The following is a 14,705-nucleotide window of genomic DNA, read 5'->3' as shown; positions in this document are numbered from 1 at the left end:
TTTTTTTTTTTTTTGGTCTTTTTGCTATCTCTTGGGCCGCTCCCTCGGCATATGGAGGTTCCCAGGCTAGGGGTCGAATTGGAGCTGTAGCCACCCGCCTGCGCCAGAGACACAGCAACGCGGGATCCGAGCCACGTCTGCAACCTACACCACAGCTCACGGCAACACCGGATTGTTAACCCACTGAGCAAGGGCAGGGACTGAACCCGCAACCTCATGGTTCCTAGTCGCATTCATTAACCACTGCACCAAGACGGGAAATCCGAAAGATTTTTTAAATTTTTGTCGCGTATTTCTCAGAGACCTAATGTATATTTTTAACCTAGTTGAAATTAGATTAATGTAGACTTGAAATGTAGGTAATATGAGTATGTCTTTTTCCAGTCGACCTTCTTTTTTATTAATTAAAATAGAAAATATGTAGTTGTCAAATTATAGCAATGAAGGTTGTATTAAACTATTCAACCCACATTTTAAACTGGATTTTAATATTTCATCTGTGAAATTATGTTTCTTCTACAGAGAATTATTTTGAAATCAAAAGCATATCTCATTGAAAACTGTTACTCAATTGCTTTATTTTTGGAGAAAATGTGTAATTGTTATTTAAGTGTATGATTTTATAAAATGTGTTCCAGGTTCTTGCACGCATTGCGAATGCCACCAGGCCAACTATACATCTCTGTGAGATTGTGAATGAACCCCAACTGGAAAGACTGCTATTACTTTTGGTTGGAACTGATTTCAATAGAGGAGATATCTCTTGGGGTGGTGCTTGGGCTCAGTATTCCTTAACTTGTATGCTACAGGATATTTTAGCAGGTTTGTTAGGATTTGTTTTTAATAGGGTATATCAAAATTAGCTTGTCACTGCTGGACTAAATAGTTAAAGGAAATTGTGACATCTTTCATGTTACAGCAAAAGCAACCATGTAGAATTACTTTTTTCTTTAATTATTTGACAGTTGTGTTAAGTGGAAGAATTTATGGAGTACTTGGGTTGTTAAAGTGCAGGGGTATTGGAGTAGCTGGCTTCCTTATAATACCAGTAGTGGGCTGCTTCCTACTTCTCTATTTGTACTTGAGGAAGGTACTCCCTGTTCTTTAGTTTTTTCATATGTAAAATAAGCATAATAAAAGTACCTTCCTTATAAGATTATTTTGATGAATAAGTGTTAATTCATGTAAAGTGATTATAATAACTCTTTGTTCCTATTACACATTTTGCATTTTCCACTAGATACTTGTTTTTAGCATTTGAAAGAAATGCACTGGGTCTTATCAGTTCCTATATAGGTGGGGATTCATTTGTTTCAGAATCTTTTATGGTTGGAATAGTATACATGCTGTTCTTTAAACTGGAGGAAAAAATATGCTGTGGTATGTTTTGGATGTCTATTTCTATGTTACGAAAGCAATCGACGATCTTCTTACCTACAGGAGAATTGCTGGCTCCTGTGGCTGCAGAAGCCATGGAGGAAGGAACAGTGAGTGATGATGTAGGTGCAATAGCTGGCGACTCGGATGACTCCCTTCAGCAGTCTTCAGTTCAGCTGCTGGAAACTATAGATGAACCTTTGACACATGATATAACAGGTACAGTCTTTGAATTATGTTTTATTTAAAATATCCTTTGGCTCTTTTTTAAAAACATGAAAATTATATCTAAAAATTATGAAAATTAATGAAGTATAAAATTAAGTTTTTATATTAAGCCTTTGTCTTTAGTAACCATGCCAGCTATTTCCCTGATAAATGTTTTCCTTTGATTCTCTAACTGCTCAAAATAATACAATAATATTGGTCTGGTTTGGCTACTTGAAGAAATTACAACCTAGAAAACAGATAAAAGACAGTAGTGAAGATAGTAAGGTTAAAGGCTTGTTTTATTTTTCTTTTTTTCTTTATTTTCTGCCTTTCAAAAATTATAATGGGTATCTTCACATTCAGTCGTTAGTGGTGTACTCCCTACTTTTTAAGACTCTATTTTTGTTATTTCCTATATATTGCAGGTGGTGTGGTCATTTCACCTGTTTCATTCTTTTTTTTTTTAAAGTTTTTTTTTTGTCTTTTTGTCTTTTATCTGTTGTTGTTGTTGTTGCTATTTCTTGGGCCGCTCCCGCGGCATATGGAGGTTCCCAGGCTAGGGGTTGAATCGGAGCTGTAGCCACCGGCCTACGCCAGAGCCACAGCAACGTGGGATCCAAGCCACGTCTGCAACCTACACCACAGCTCACGGCAACGCCGGATCGTTAACCCACCGAGCAAGGGCAGGGACCAAACCCGCAACCTCATGGTTCCTAGTCGGATTCGTTAACCACTGCGCCACGATGGGAACTCCCATTTCACCTGTTTCATTCTTTAATCTTAGATTATTTCATGATTTTATCCTTTCTACCTGATGGTTCCTTTATCTGGGGTTAGACTTTCTTCTCTTGTTTGCATGATGAACTTCTTTTTTTTTTTAATAGTATGCATATAATTTTTTTGTTTTGTTTTATTAAAGTATAGTTGATTTACAATGTTTCTTCAGTTTCTGTTGTACAGCAAAGTAACCCAATCACACACAGTTAACTGTGCTGTACAGTAGGCCCCATTGCCCATCCATACCAAATATAACAGTTTGCATCCAAAAATCCCAAACTGCCCATCCATCCCTCTCTCTCCCCTTTCCCCCGGCAACCACCAGTCTGCTCTCCTCGGCCATCATCTGTTGCTGTTTTGTAGATAGGGTCATCTGTGCCATATTTTAGATTCCACAAACAAGTGATATCATATGGTATTTGTCTTTTTCTTTCTGGCTTACTTCACTTAGAATGAAAATCTCTCGTTCTATCCATATTGCTGCGAATGGCATTACTTTATCTTTTTTATGGCTGAGTAGCATTCCATTGTATATATGTACCACATCTTCTTCATCCATCCATCTATCAGTAGACATTTAGGTTGTTCTCATGTCTTGGCTATTATGAATAGTGCTGCAGCGAACATAGGGGAGTGTGTATCTTTTTCAGTGAAAGCATGATGAACTTCTTATCTAAGATTCACATAGGTAGTTCCCATTGTGGCTCAGAGGGTTACGAACCCGACTAGTATCCACAAGGATGTGGGTGTAATCCCTGCCCTTGCTCATTGGGTTAAGGATCTGGAGTTGTCATGAGCTGTAGTGTAGGTTGCAGATGTGGCTTGGATCCCATGTTGCTTTGGCTGTGGCATAGGCTGTCAGCAGCTTCAGCTCTGAATCAACCCCTACCTAGCCTGGGAACTTCCATATGCTGTACATGCAGCCCTGAAAAGCAAAAAAAAAAAAAAAAAAAAGATTCACATAAAGCATGCTTTCCTCCAAGAAGCTTTTTCCATTACCACCAGCAATGTTGGAGACTGCTGTTGATGCTGTCTCCATTCTTGATTGTCTCTGAAAGCACCTTCCTTGTGGTAGTTGGTTTAATTTCTGTAGGGTACCCTCAGCTCTGAAATTCTGCTCAGGTATTGGAGGGTAAACATTGGTTCTGTTAATCTTTATATACTCAAAACCCTAAATATAGCCTGGCATATTCTAGGCATTCTATAAATATATGTTAAATAAAAGAGGATGGGAAGGAAAGGAAGATAAGGGTTGTAAGGCATAGAAGCCTAGTTAAGAATGTGGAGTCATCTGAGAGCAAAATAATTTTAATTCATAATAGAAAAACAAGGTGAATAGCAGTCTTAAAATTTAAATCTTTGCATTTCACTTTAATATTGGGTATCATTTCCTTAACTGTTGGATGTGATTTAATGAATTACATATTGGAGGCAATAAATGAATAATACTGCTCATTCTAGAAATGGTTAATGTTTATAGAAGGAAAGTTTATGCAGCTTGACTCCAGAAGGACTAATCCTATGGTCTTTTTCTTTAGGAAGTCACATATTATTGCACTGGTGTTTTTAAATGTATGTTATAGGGTGATACATTTGCATACTTCTTTATGCTTAATTGTCAAGGATAAAATTTATATATATATTTTTTCTTTTTGTCTTTTTGCTGTTTCTTTGGGCCGCTTCCTCGGCATATGGAGGGTCCCAGGCTAGGGGTCTAATCGGAGCTGTAGCCACCGGCCCACGCCAGAGCCACAGCAACGCGGGATCCGAGCCGCGTCTGCAACCTACACCACAGCTCATGGCAACGCCGGATCGTTAACCCACTGAGCAAGGGCAGGGACCGAACTCGCAACCTCATGGTTCCTAGTCGGATTCGTTAACCACTGTGCCACAACGGGAACTCCGAATTTATAGATTTTGATAGCAGTAGATACACGTTATATATATAAGTCAAGGAACTTTCTCTGCAATTAAAATGTATTAATTAAATTTTATGTTATATACTCTACAAAAAAATCACTTTCAATTATTTGAAGGTGCACCTCCTCTTTCGTCTTTGGAAAAAGATAAAGAAATTGATCTTGAACTACTTCAGGATCTAATGGAAGTTGACATTGATCCTTTAGATATTGATTTGGAAAAGGATCCTCTTGCAGCCAAAGTTTTTAAGGTATGATATACTAGAATATTTAAAATTAAAATCTTTCATCTTATACTTTTGTTTTATTAATTACTTAAAAGAGGAAAGTATACCTAATATAACCCATTATTCAGTTTACTCATAATTTTTCTTGGGAGTTCCCTTGTGTCACTTCAAGTTAGGGATCTGATATTGTCACTGCAGTGGCTTGGGTCACTGGTGTGGTGTGGGTTTGATCCCTGGCCCCAGGAACTTCCACATGCTATGGGTGTGGCCAAAATATAAAAAAAGAGTTAAATTGTTTTGGGTACTATAGTAGATTTTTTATTATATTAGTGGAAGAGTATAAGGAGAACTCACACCCTTTAATCAGTACAGCCACTAACATCTTATACGTTAATACGAACCACAAATTAGTATGGAAAGTATAGTTATGGACTGTGGACATTTGAAGTATCATTTAAGCTCATCCAAGTTGAGTTCATTGCAGTCTACTCTTTTGTTAGCTATAAATCATTGTTCTAAAGGAGATACATGCCTAATTATTTTGGTTTATTTTGTGCATCAGATTTTGTTAAGGATTCTAGTTACCTCTCAGATTCTCATAAATAAGGTATTTTTAGATTTGGGGATAAGACAGAATATTATGAACCATTCCTATAGATCAAGATTGTATGTTTTAGGAATTTAAAGAGTGAAGAGAATGTTTACTTTGTAACCATATTTGAGTTTAGACAATGTAGATAATATGTACTCTTAGTGAAGAGGCAAAAATAAACCACAATTTTTTTCCTGTTCTTTTAAGCCAATAAGCAGTACATGGTATGACTATTGGGGTGCTGATTATGGCACCTACAATTACAACCCCTACATTGGAGGTCTGGGGATTCCTGTAGCAAAGCCACCAGCAAATGCGGAGAAGAATGGATCACAAACAGTTAGTGTTTCAGTGTCTCAGGGTAAGTGTGTGTTCATATTTTAAGGCATAAACTAGTCTTAAAAAAAGTCTTCAATTTACGTATGCCTTGTCTCTTGAGAATTTGAGGATAAGTATATGCCAAGAGGGTTTATTATCACAGGGATGCTGTGAAAGTGACTGATACTCAGAGCTGTATGTCAGTCAGTTTGGAAGAGCTTCTATTTATGGTTTATCATTTATTTCAAAATAATACCTCCAAAATATATTTGTGAGTTATGTGACTTAGTCAGTAGTTGTAATTGTGCTTTCTTTTATTTTTATTGTTAGTGATAAATTGATAAATCATGTTGAGTATTCTTTTTGCAGTCTTCTACTCATATATGTGACTTTTTTTAATAAAATATTTTTTTAAAATTTGAAACAATCATACATTTACTAAAAAGTTGCAAGTATAATACAGAGGACATTTGTTATCCTGATCCATTTGAGAGTAAGTTGTTTTTTGGCTTTATTTTGTGTTTTGCAAAGCAGAACATTTCTTCTACATAAACATCAGGAAGCACATTCTACCGAAACCAGGAAAGTAACATTAGTACTAACTTTAAGACTTCATTCAAGTTTCAGCATTTATGTCTAGTAATATCCTTTATTCACAAGGATCCAGCACAAAATCATGTGTTGCATTTACAGTTGACCTTTGAACAAGGTGGGGGTAGGGATGTCTCCTCCCACATAGTTGAAAATCTGTATACCTTTGCAGTTGGTCCTCCCAGTCCAAGGCCTCTGCATACTGCATTCAACCAAATACGGGTCATGTAGTATGTATTTTTTGAAAAAAGTCATTGTATAAGTGTACTTGTGCAGTTCAAACTGAGTTGTTCAAGGGTCAGGTGTAGTTGTCGTATCTCCTCAGTGTCATTCATTCTGCCATAATTTCTTTTTGTCAGAGGTAGCTTTCATGATCTTGATGCTTTTAATGTTTATAAGCCAGTTATTTTGTAGAATGTCCCTCAGCTTGGGTTTGTATGCTGTTTCCTCACGACTAGATTGGCAGCATGCATCTTTGGCAGAAATATCAGGAAAGTATAGTGTTTGGGTTTTCTTATTATATCCTATTAGGTGGCTCATGATTTTAACTTGGCCCACTACTGGTGGTATTGATTACTTGATAAAGATGTCTACCAATCTTTTCCAATGGAAAGTTATTATTTTTGCCTTTGTGAAAAAAAAGTGGGGGGGTTGAGGTGGCAGAATCATACTTTGAAACCATTCCTTTTTAAAAGAATTTATTAGTTTCTTTGTTTAGATTTGCATAGACCAGTAGTTTTGTTTTAGTCATTGGGTTGTAATTTGTTATTATCATTATTTACTTGTTTTTATTGAGGTGAAATATAGAGAACATATAATTTACCACTTTAGCCATTTTTAAGTGTGCACTTCTGTGGCATTAAGTACATTCACAGTGCTGTCTTTATTTATTTTGATGTTCATATTATCCCTGATTAGACCAGTGGTATCTTCTTTATGCTGACCTCTGTCTTTGTGACATGTCCTTACGTTTCTTTGAGCACTTCCTTGTTTTCTGGTACAACAAAATACTCTAGGCCCATCATTTACTTTCCCTTCCCCAGATGGGGAATTAGTCACTTCATGAGTGAAAGGGTACTTCAAAATCTTTTTATAGAGAAATGTGACTAAAACCTCAAGATTTGAGTACTAGATATACTTATTTCTAATTTTTTGCCATTTCCATGCACTCTTCATGGACAGATCTAGGAATTGTGTACACACATTTTTTGTTTACATTTAATTTCTGTATCTGTCCATCTACGTATGTAGAACGCCATGAGTTCACATTACTACATTAGTTAATCCAACTGTAATTTTACTCCATATGCTTTGTTTTACTTTTCTCCTTTCCCATATTTCTCTTTTCTCTGACAGTGAGGTACTACTTGTCATTATCCTTAATTTGTTTGCTTCTTTTATCATTGTTTCACTTATTTGATCTACCTTTCTCTATATATCCACTCTCCCATCTCTAGGCTTCTTTGCATAGATGCTCTGCTACCCCATGCCAGGTTGTTCTGACCTGAGGACACACTCCTTACCCTGTTTTGGGTTCAGATGTCACAATTTATTGTAGGAAGTAGTACATGAGGAGTAACTATCAAATAGCTTTTATCTTTTTTTCTTTTAATTGCTTTTTGTAGCCCTAGATGCTCGCCTAGAAGTTGGACTTGAACAGCAAGCAGAACTTATGTTGAAAATGATGTCTACCCTGGAAGCGGATTCCATTTTACAGGCGTTGACAAATACATCTCCTACATGTAAGTGAAAGTCACCATTCTTAGAATAATTTATCTGTTGGTTATGTGCAAGGACAGATTTTTTAAAAATTCCATCTGATGTGAGTGTGAGAGGACTCTGTGTGTGTGTGTGTGTGTGTGTGTGTGTGTGTGTGTCTATCACCTCTCCCTGTCCAAGTTAGTAGCAAGTGAAGAAATAAGACAAGGAGTTAATGAATTAGGAGAGTAGAGGGGAGCAAAACACTTCCATGTACTATTCTTAAGTTCAGTCCAAAAACCTAAGTTATGTTTTTGTTGTAGTGGTGTGAAGTTAATGAAATTCCTGGAAAGGCCTGCATAGCTAGTTGCCTGGGATTCCGTTGCATTATATCTAAACCTGTGACAAAGTGGATTTTTTAGGTTTTTGTTTTTTGAGGGTTTTTTTTTGTCTTCTTATGGCCACACCTGAGGCATTATGGAGGTTCCTAGGCCAGGGGCTGGATCCGAGCTGTAGCTGCTGGCCTGTGTCACAGCCACAGCAGTGTTGGGTCTGAACCATGTCTGCAACCTACACCATAGCTCACGGCACCACCAGATCTTTAACCCACTGAGCAAGGCCAGGGATTGAACCCAAGTCCTCATGGAGATTAGTTGGGTTTGTTACCACTGAGCCATGATAGGAACTCCTGATAAAGTGGGTTTTTTAATAGTAACATGTTTATCATCCTTGAAGACCTAGATAAGGACGACAGCCAAATGGGCCTAATTGAATTGCAAGATTGACAGGATTTTCTACCTGATTATCTATATCAAAAGAAGGATACCTTTTATAATAAATGACCAGGTATTAAATATTTTAGGCTTTCAGGTGCTATACAGCGTGTGTAGCAAGTCCACAAATCTGACTTTGTAGCAGGAAAGCAGCCATAGACAATATATACCTAAATAAATGGGTTCAGCTATTAAAGAAACCATGTTATAGAATCTGGCGGCCTGTGAGATTTGGCCATTAGGAGGATATGGTTTGCTGACCTTTGATGTTGTGTTAGATTTGGGTAGATCCCCTTCCGTCAGGTGAGTACAGCTAAGATAGCAGCCTGTTCATCTTATAATAGGAGCTGTACTGAGGAGACAGTGATATTTTTATTTTTCTTAGGCTAGCAAATCACCTTCTCTGGAGCATGGTTTTGAGTAGTAAAGGTGGGATACTAGTTAGAACCTAGGAACCTCATCATGTCCTTCTCCTCTGAAGAAGAGTTCACAGACCATTTCAGTAGAGATATTTGTGTTTTAGATCTTCCTTGTTAAGCTGAATTCTATCAGCTTGCAATCTTCATTTATTTCTTGCCTTAGGAGGTATAGAAAAAAAACAGAACAATTGGTGTAGTGTTCTGCTTTCAATATATTTGTTCTTTTGATTATTTTTCTGTGCTGGCCTGTGTGACCCTTTTAACATAAAAACTTTCTAAATATATGAAAAACTTGTCATATAAATAGTCACTTTATTTCTCTACTCCTCCTGAGTATATTTGGTGTGACCTTGCATTACAATTTTTGAACACTTCCCGGGCAATTTTAATGTGCCCTCAATGTTGACAATCAATGGATTAGAGATTAGAATATTCTAAAACTACTTTCCTAATAATTAGGCAGGGTTCTTCTTTCTTTTGCTTTTTTCCTCCCTTTTATTAATTACAAAAAATCCTGAAAATAAAAATTGCTAAAGAGAAGTTTCTGCAGTGGCACCTCAGGTTAAGGATCTGGTGTTGCCTCAGCTGTGATGAGGGTTGCAGCTGCCGCTCAGATTCGCTTCCTGGCCTGGGAACTTCCATTTGCCGCAGGTGCGGCCAAAAAAAAAAAAAAAAATTGCTAGAGAGTAAGGTTCTTTTCCCTTGGTGAACAAGTCCTGTGAAGCTGGAGCTTCTTGTTTAATTTATTATAGTTGATTTACAATGTTCTGTCAACTTCTGCTGTACAGCAAAGTGACCCAGTTTTTTTATATATATATTTTTCTCATATTATCATCTATCATGTTCTGTCATAAATGATTGGCTATAGTTCCCTGTGCTGTATAGCAGGACCTCACTACTTATCCATTCTAAATGTAATATTTTGCATTTACTAACCCCAAACTCCCAGTCCATCCCATCTCCTCCCCCTCCCCTTTGGCCACCGCATGTCTGTTCTCTGTGTCCAAGAGTCTGTTTCTTTTTTGTGGATAGGTTCATCTGTGCCATGTAAGTGATAACATTTGGTATTTGTCGGAGTTCCCATCGTGGCGCAGTGGTTAACGAATCCGACTAGGAACCATGAGGTTGCGGGTTCGGTCCCTGCCCTTGCTCGGTGGGTTAACGATCCGGCGTTGCCATGAGCTGTGGTGTAGGTTGCAGACGCGGCTCGGATCCCGAGTTGCTGTGGCTCTGGCGTAGGCCGGTGGCTACAGCTCCGATTAGACCCCTAGCCTGGGAACCTCCATATGCCGCGGGAGCAGCCCAAAGAAATAGCAAAAAGACCAAAAACAAAAAAAAACCACACACATTTGGTATTTGTCTTTTCTCCTTCTTACTTACTTCATTTAGTATGAGAATCTCCAGTTCCATCCAAGTTGCTGCAAATGGCATTATTTTGTTTACCTTTCTAGCTGGGTGGTATGCCATTGTATATTTGTATCACATCTTCTTAATCCATTCATCCTTCGATGGACATTTCAGTTGTTTCCATGTCTTGGCTATTATAAACAGTGCTGCAGTGAACGTAGGGGTACATTATCTTTTTGAATGCAAGTTTTGTCTGGATGTATGCCCAGAAGTGGGATTGCCGGATTGTATGGTAGTTCTATATTTAGTTTTCGGAGGAACCTCCACACTGTTATCCATAGTGGTTGTACCATTTTACATTCCCACCAACAGTATAGGAGGGTTACCTTTTCTCCACACCCTCTCCAACATTTGTTATTTGTAGATTTATTAATGATAACCATTCTGACCAGTGTGGTATCTCAGGAGCTCCTTTTTTTATCTTTTAATTTTCAAGTACTGTTTTAAAAACAAGTTTTCAAATAATGTAACTCTGAACCATTTTAATTGATGCAGTTTTATTAAAAAAGTCTTCACTTATCTGTACTTGTTAATAGCTAGCTAACATTTCTCTTGATACTTTGTGTATAAATCATAATTGTGTTTAATTTTCAGTATCACAGTCTCCCACTGGAACAGATGATTCACTTCTAGGGGGTTTACAAGCAGCGAACCAATCCAACCAGCTTATTATACAGTTATCATCTGTCCCAATGTTAAATGTTTGTTTCAACAAACTTTTTTCTATGCTTCAAGTCCATCATGTTCAGGTATGACTTCAGGAGAAATAGTGTATTTTTAGACAATATTTCCAGCCTAGTAAAAAATGAAAATAGCACGGGAGATCATTTTCAACTAGACAGGGATTTTTTTTTTTGTTACATGCAGATGAAAAAATATTGGAGATACTTTAACTATAGCTCCTCAGTGATAGGTCACTTATAACTTTTATGATTTTAAGCTTTACTGCTTTAGTGTCAGCTACATATTGTACATATACCTGTATTTAAAGACTTGAATCACTTTTTTTTAATTTAGTAAAACATTTATATTAGGTAAATTATAAATTTTAATTCAGTTAAATTTCATTTCATCTAGAATTTTAAGATGTGTTTGCTTGTCAGTTGAATTGAAGTAACCAGAAGAAGTATTTAATGGAAAAATTATTTACTCTTAGTCAAGGATTCATACATGAGATCTTTGCTTAAATGGTATTTCATTATATAATAAATACATTTTCTTTCTGTTTTCATTCTTTTTCAGTTGGAATCACTTCTCCAGTTGTGGCTCACATTGAGTTTAAATTCTAGTTCATCGGGAAACAAAGAAAATGGAGCAGACATTTTTTTATATAATGCTAATCGAATACCTGTCATTTCATTAAACCAAGGTAAGATTTATTAGAAGGAAAATTATCAACCTAGCGTAAATAATAAGCTAAAAGATAATGATTAGGTCAATAATACCTTTGCCATTAGGATTATAATGTTTCAGTGCAAAGAAAACTATTTAAATATAGTGACTTAATAATTAGCAGGAAAGAGAACAGAAAACTCTTATTCTCTGATCTCTGTTGTCATATGTCTGTGTACAACACAGACCTAAAATCTACAATATTCTTTTCAACTTTACATTGTGTTTCCTTAAAGTATTGTCTTGTTCATAGGCTGTTTTGTTGCACCTGGTGTTTTTTAAAAATGTGAAATAGCTTCTAGGGAAATTGGTAAATTGGAGAAGGATGTCAGTTTCCTGTACAAGTTGTGTTCTTTTTTTGTTTTTTCCTTGTCAAATGCAGTAATGTAGGAATAGTGGGATTAGAATAATACTTTTCAACAGGAGTAGAACTACCCTTCAGCTCTGGCTATAGGAATCTATTTAAAGAAAGTAAAAATCATCTATTCCTGGTGTTTTCTCTCTAGAAATGTGCATTACTCATGACTCTCACATGGCCAGTCAGCCTTAGTGATAGCCTCATCAGCTTAATGGTCCTACTTAAATCTACCTTGTTTCAGCAAAAGCCAGCCCTACTTTAATTACTAGATTTCTATTTCACTGTATTAATGTTATTATAAATTTTGCTCCCATCACTTATTTTTTTTTTGCTATTTCTTTGGGCCGCTCCTGCAGCACATGGAGGTTCCCAGGCTAGGGGTCCAATCGGAGCTGTAGCCACAGGCCTACGCCAGAGCCACAGCAACGCGGGATCCGAGCCGCGTCTGCAACCTACACCACAGCTCACGGCAACGCTGGATCGTTAACCCACTGAGCAAGGGCAGGGACCGAACCCGCAACCTCATGGTTCCTAGTCGGAACCATGTTGTTCCTAGTTGTTAACCACTGCGCCACGACGGGAACTCCCCATCACTTTTTTACCTTTGATGTTAGGTTAAACATAAACAAGAGTGAGTAGAAAAGTCAAAAAGATCTTACTATCAGATATTTGGTCAATATTTAAATTTCCAGTTGTCTAAACTCTTAAAATTTTTTTTTTTAGCATAGCATCCATATGTGATTTAGTCATTTTAATTTCTTAATGCCTCTAAATCTTTCTTTTTAAAAAATCCTCTTTTAAAGTTATTTGTCAAAGAAATTGGCTGTCTTCTAAGAGTCCCTATGTCCTGATTTTTAATATTTGTATCTCTTCTCATGTCCTCTGTGTTTCCTGTAAATGGGATATAGAGCTTAATCTGATTTGAGTTTTTTAAAAGCAGTTTCATAGGTCATGTCTTTTTTTGTGTAGTGAATAGGCACTGATAATCAATGCCTATACTTAATAACAATTCACAGGAACTTTCAAAATGAAGACAGTCTAATTTAAAAATATTTCTTGTGTTTCTGTTATAGTCATGTTTATTGATGCTTAAATTGTGCTATTGGTTGCCAGTAGTAAGATCCTTCTTCTTAGGTTTTTTTGTGAAATACACAACTACATCTTCGTTCGATTTTAGTGTGATAGATGTTCCAGACTCTGTATTTCCTGCCTGAGATGTGGGATCAGCCATTTATACACAGTGTTTAAAGGGCACAATCTGGGTGCTGTATTATGTTTGTGTATTTTTAATAACTTTTTTTTTTCTTCTTCACCTGCCATATGTACTTCTTATCTAGGCCTTGCAAGTGATTTAATTATTATTTTAGTTTGTGCTTTTGTTCTGAAGTTACATTGGTTTTGAATGGTCTACCCCATCTCTGCTTTTCCATTATGCCCTATTATTATCAGTTTTTGGTTTTTCAGAATGTGAGGATTTCAGAAAAACATAGATTGTATTACAGTAGAGATGCCTGTAGTTTGGAAAGGACAACAAATCTGTAGTGATGACATGTTATTTTATTTGCCATGAGGCGAGCTTTAAAACTTAGATATAAAATGTTATTGACTCTTAATTATTAAGCTGTATTTAATGAGGAACTCTTTTATTTGTATGCTTTAGGACACTAGGTAATGAATTGATGTTTTAAAATAATATTGTTTTAAAATTTACTCTTTTTGTTTTTAATTCTTGGTAAACATTTGCTTTTTCTGAGTAAAAACTTTTCCCCTTTCTCTTTTCCACATAGCATCAATAACTAGCTTTCTCACAGTGTTAGCTTGGTATCCCAATACTTTGCTCCGGACATGGTGCCTTGTGCTTCATAGTCTAACGCTCATGACAAACATGCAACTTAATTGTAAGTTCAGACATTTATTCCTTTAAATCTCTGACATATATTATTCTTACTATCAGATTCTTTAAAAAGATTTTTCTAAGAATTGGTATAGTTGTGAAAATGATTAAATCCTTATTTGAATATGTCTCTTCTGAATTTGTTCTTAATGTATTTTATTTTTTGTGCTGTTTTACTTTGATTGTATAAATACTCTACTGTATCTGTAGTTATAGGTTCAAATCATATTTTTATATTTTAGAAACTTTTCCTAGTTGTTAAAATTGATTACTTTTAGAGTACAAAATAAATATTTAATGTTAGTCTGTTGGTTATTTATTCTTTTTAAAGTATCTTAGCCTTTAAAATGATTTATCCACTATAATATTCATGGTCATATATGACTAGATTCCTTGGTTTATGTTTTTCACATTTAAAACTTATAGTCACTGAACCTCATTGCTTCTTCTTAGATTCTAAAGTCCTATTAAGTTTTCTACCCCCCCCTTATTTCTCATTTAAGTTAAAATAGTAATTTCTTAATCTTTTTAGAAAGGAACTGTTACTGCTTTCTGTGGCTTTCTTTATTTCAAAGTCACAAAGATACTCTCGTACATTATCTTCTGTAATGCTTACTGGTTTTACTTTTTACATTTAGGTCTAGATTTTATCTGACATTCTTGAGGTTGTTGGGAAATAGGGATCAAAGTTCATATTAGAGAGCAAGGACTAGCCATTTGTGAATTGAAATCTTCATTCCATCTGTAGGTTAT

At 36.1% G+C, this 14,705-nt stretch overlaps 1 protein-coding gene across 12 annotated transcripts in view; it reads left to right on the top strand.

Annotated features, from left to right (window-relative positions):
• BIRC6 (baculoviral IAP repeat containing 6) overlaps positions 1 to 14,705 on the top strand; it is a 250,519-nt gene that overhangs the window by 126,610 nt on the left and 109,204 nt on the right. For all 12 annotated transcript variants that reach the window (XR_007135165.1, XM_047782321.1, XM_047782326.1 and 9 more), the window contains 8 exons: positions 639 to 822; positions 1,441 to 1,596; positions 4,401 to 4,534; positions 5,310 to 5,463; positions 7,637 to 7,753; positions 10,903 to 11,057; positions 11,551 to 11,677; positions 13,846 to 13,956. Coding sequence is in view for 11 of the 12 variants with exons in the window: in XM_047782321.1 (XP_047638277.1) it covers positions 639 to 822; positions 1,441 to 1,596; positions 4,401 to 4,534; positions 5,310 to 5,463; positions 7,637 to 7,753; positions 10,903 to 11,057; positions 11,551 to 11,677; positions 13,846 to 13,956 (1,138 nt within the window). In the remaining variant the exon portion in view is untranslated. The remainder of the gene's footprint in view (positions 1 to 638; positions 823 to 1,440; positions 1,597 to 4,400; positions 4,535 to 5,309; positions 5,464 to 7,636; positions 7,754 to 10,902; positions 11,058 to 11,550; positions 11,678 to 13,845; positions 13,957 to 14,705) is intronic.

This window comes from Phacochoerus africanus, chromosome 5 (genome assembly GCF_016906955.1).
Source record: "Phacochoerus africanus isolate WHEZ1 chromosome 5, ROS_Pafr_v1, whole genome shotgun sequence".
NCBI classification, from domain to species: domain Eukaryota; kingdom Metazoa; phylum Chordata; class Mammalia; order Artiodactyla; family Suidae; genus Phacochoerus; species Phacochoerus africanus.
This window is presented reverse-complemented; position numbering and strand designations above follow the sequence as displayed.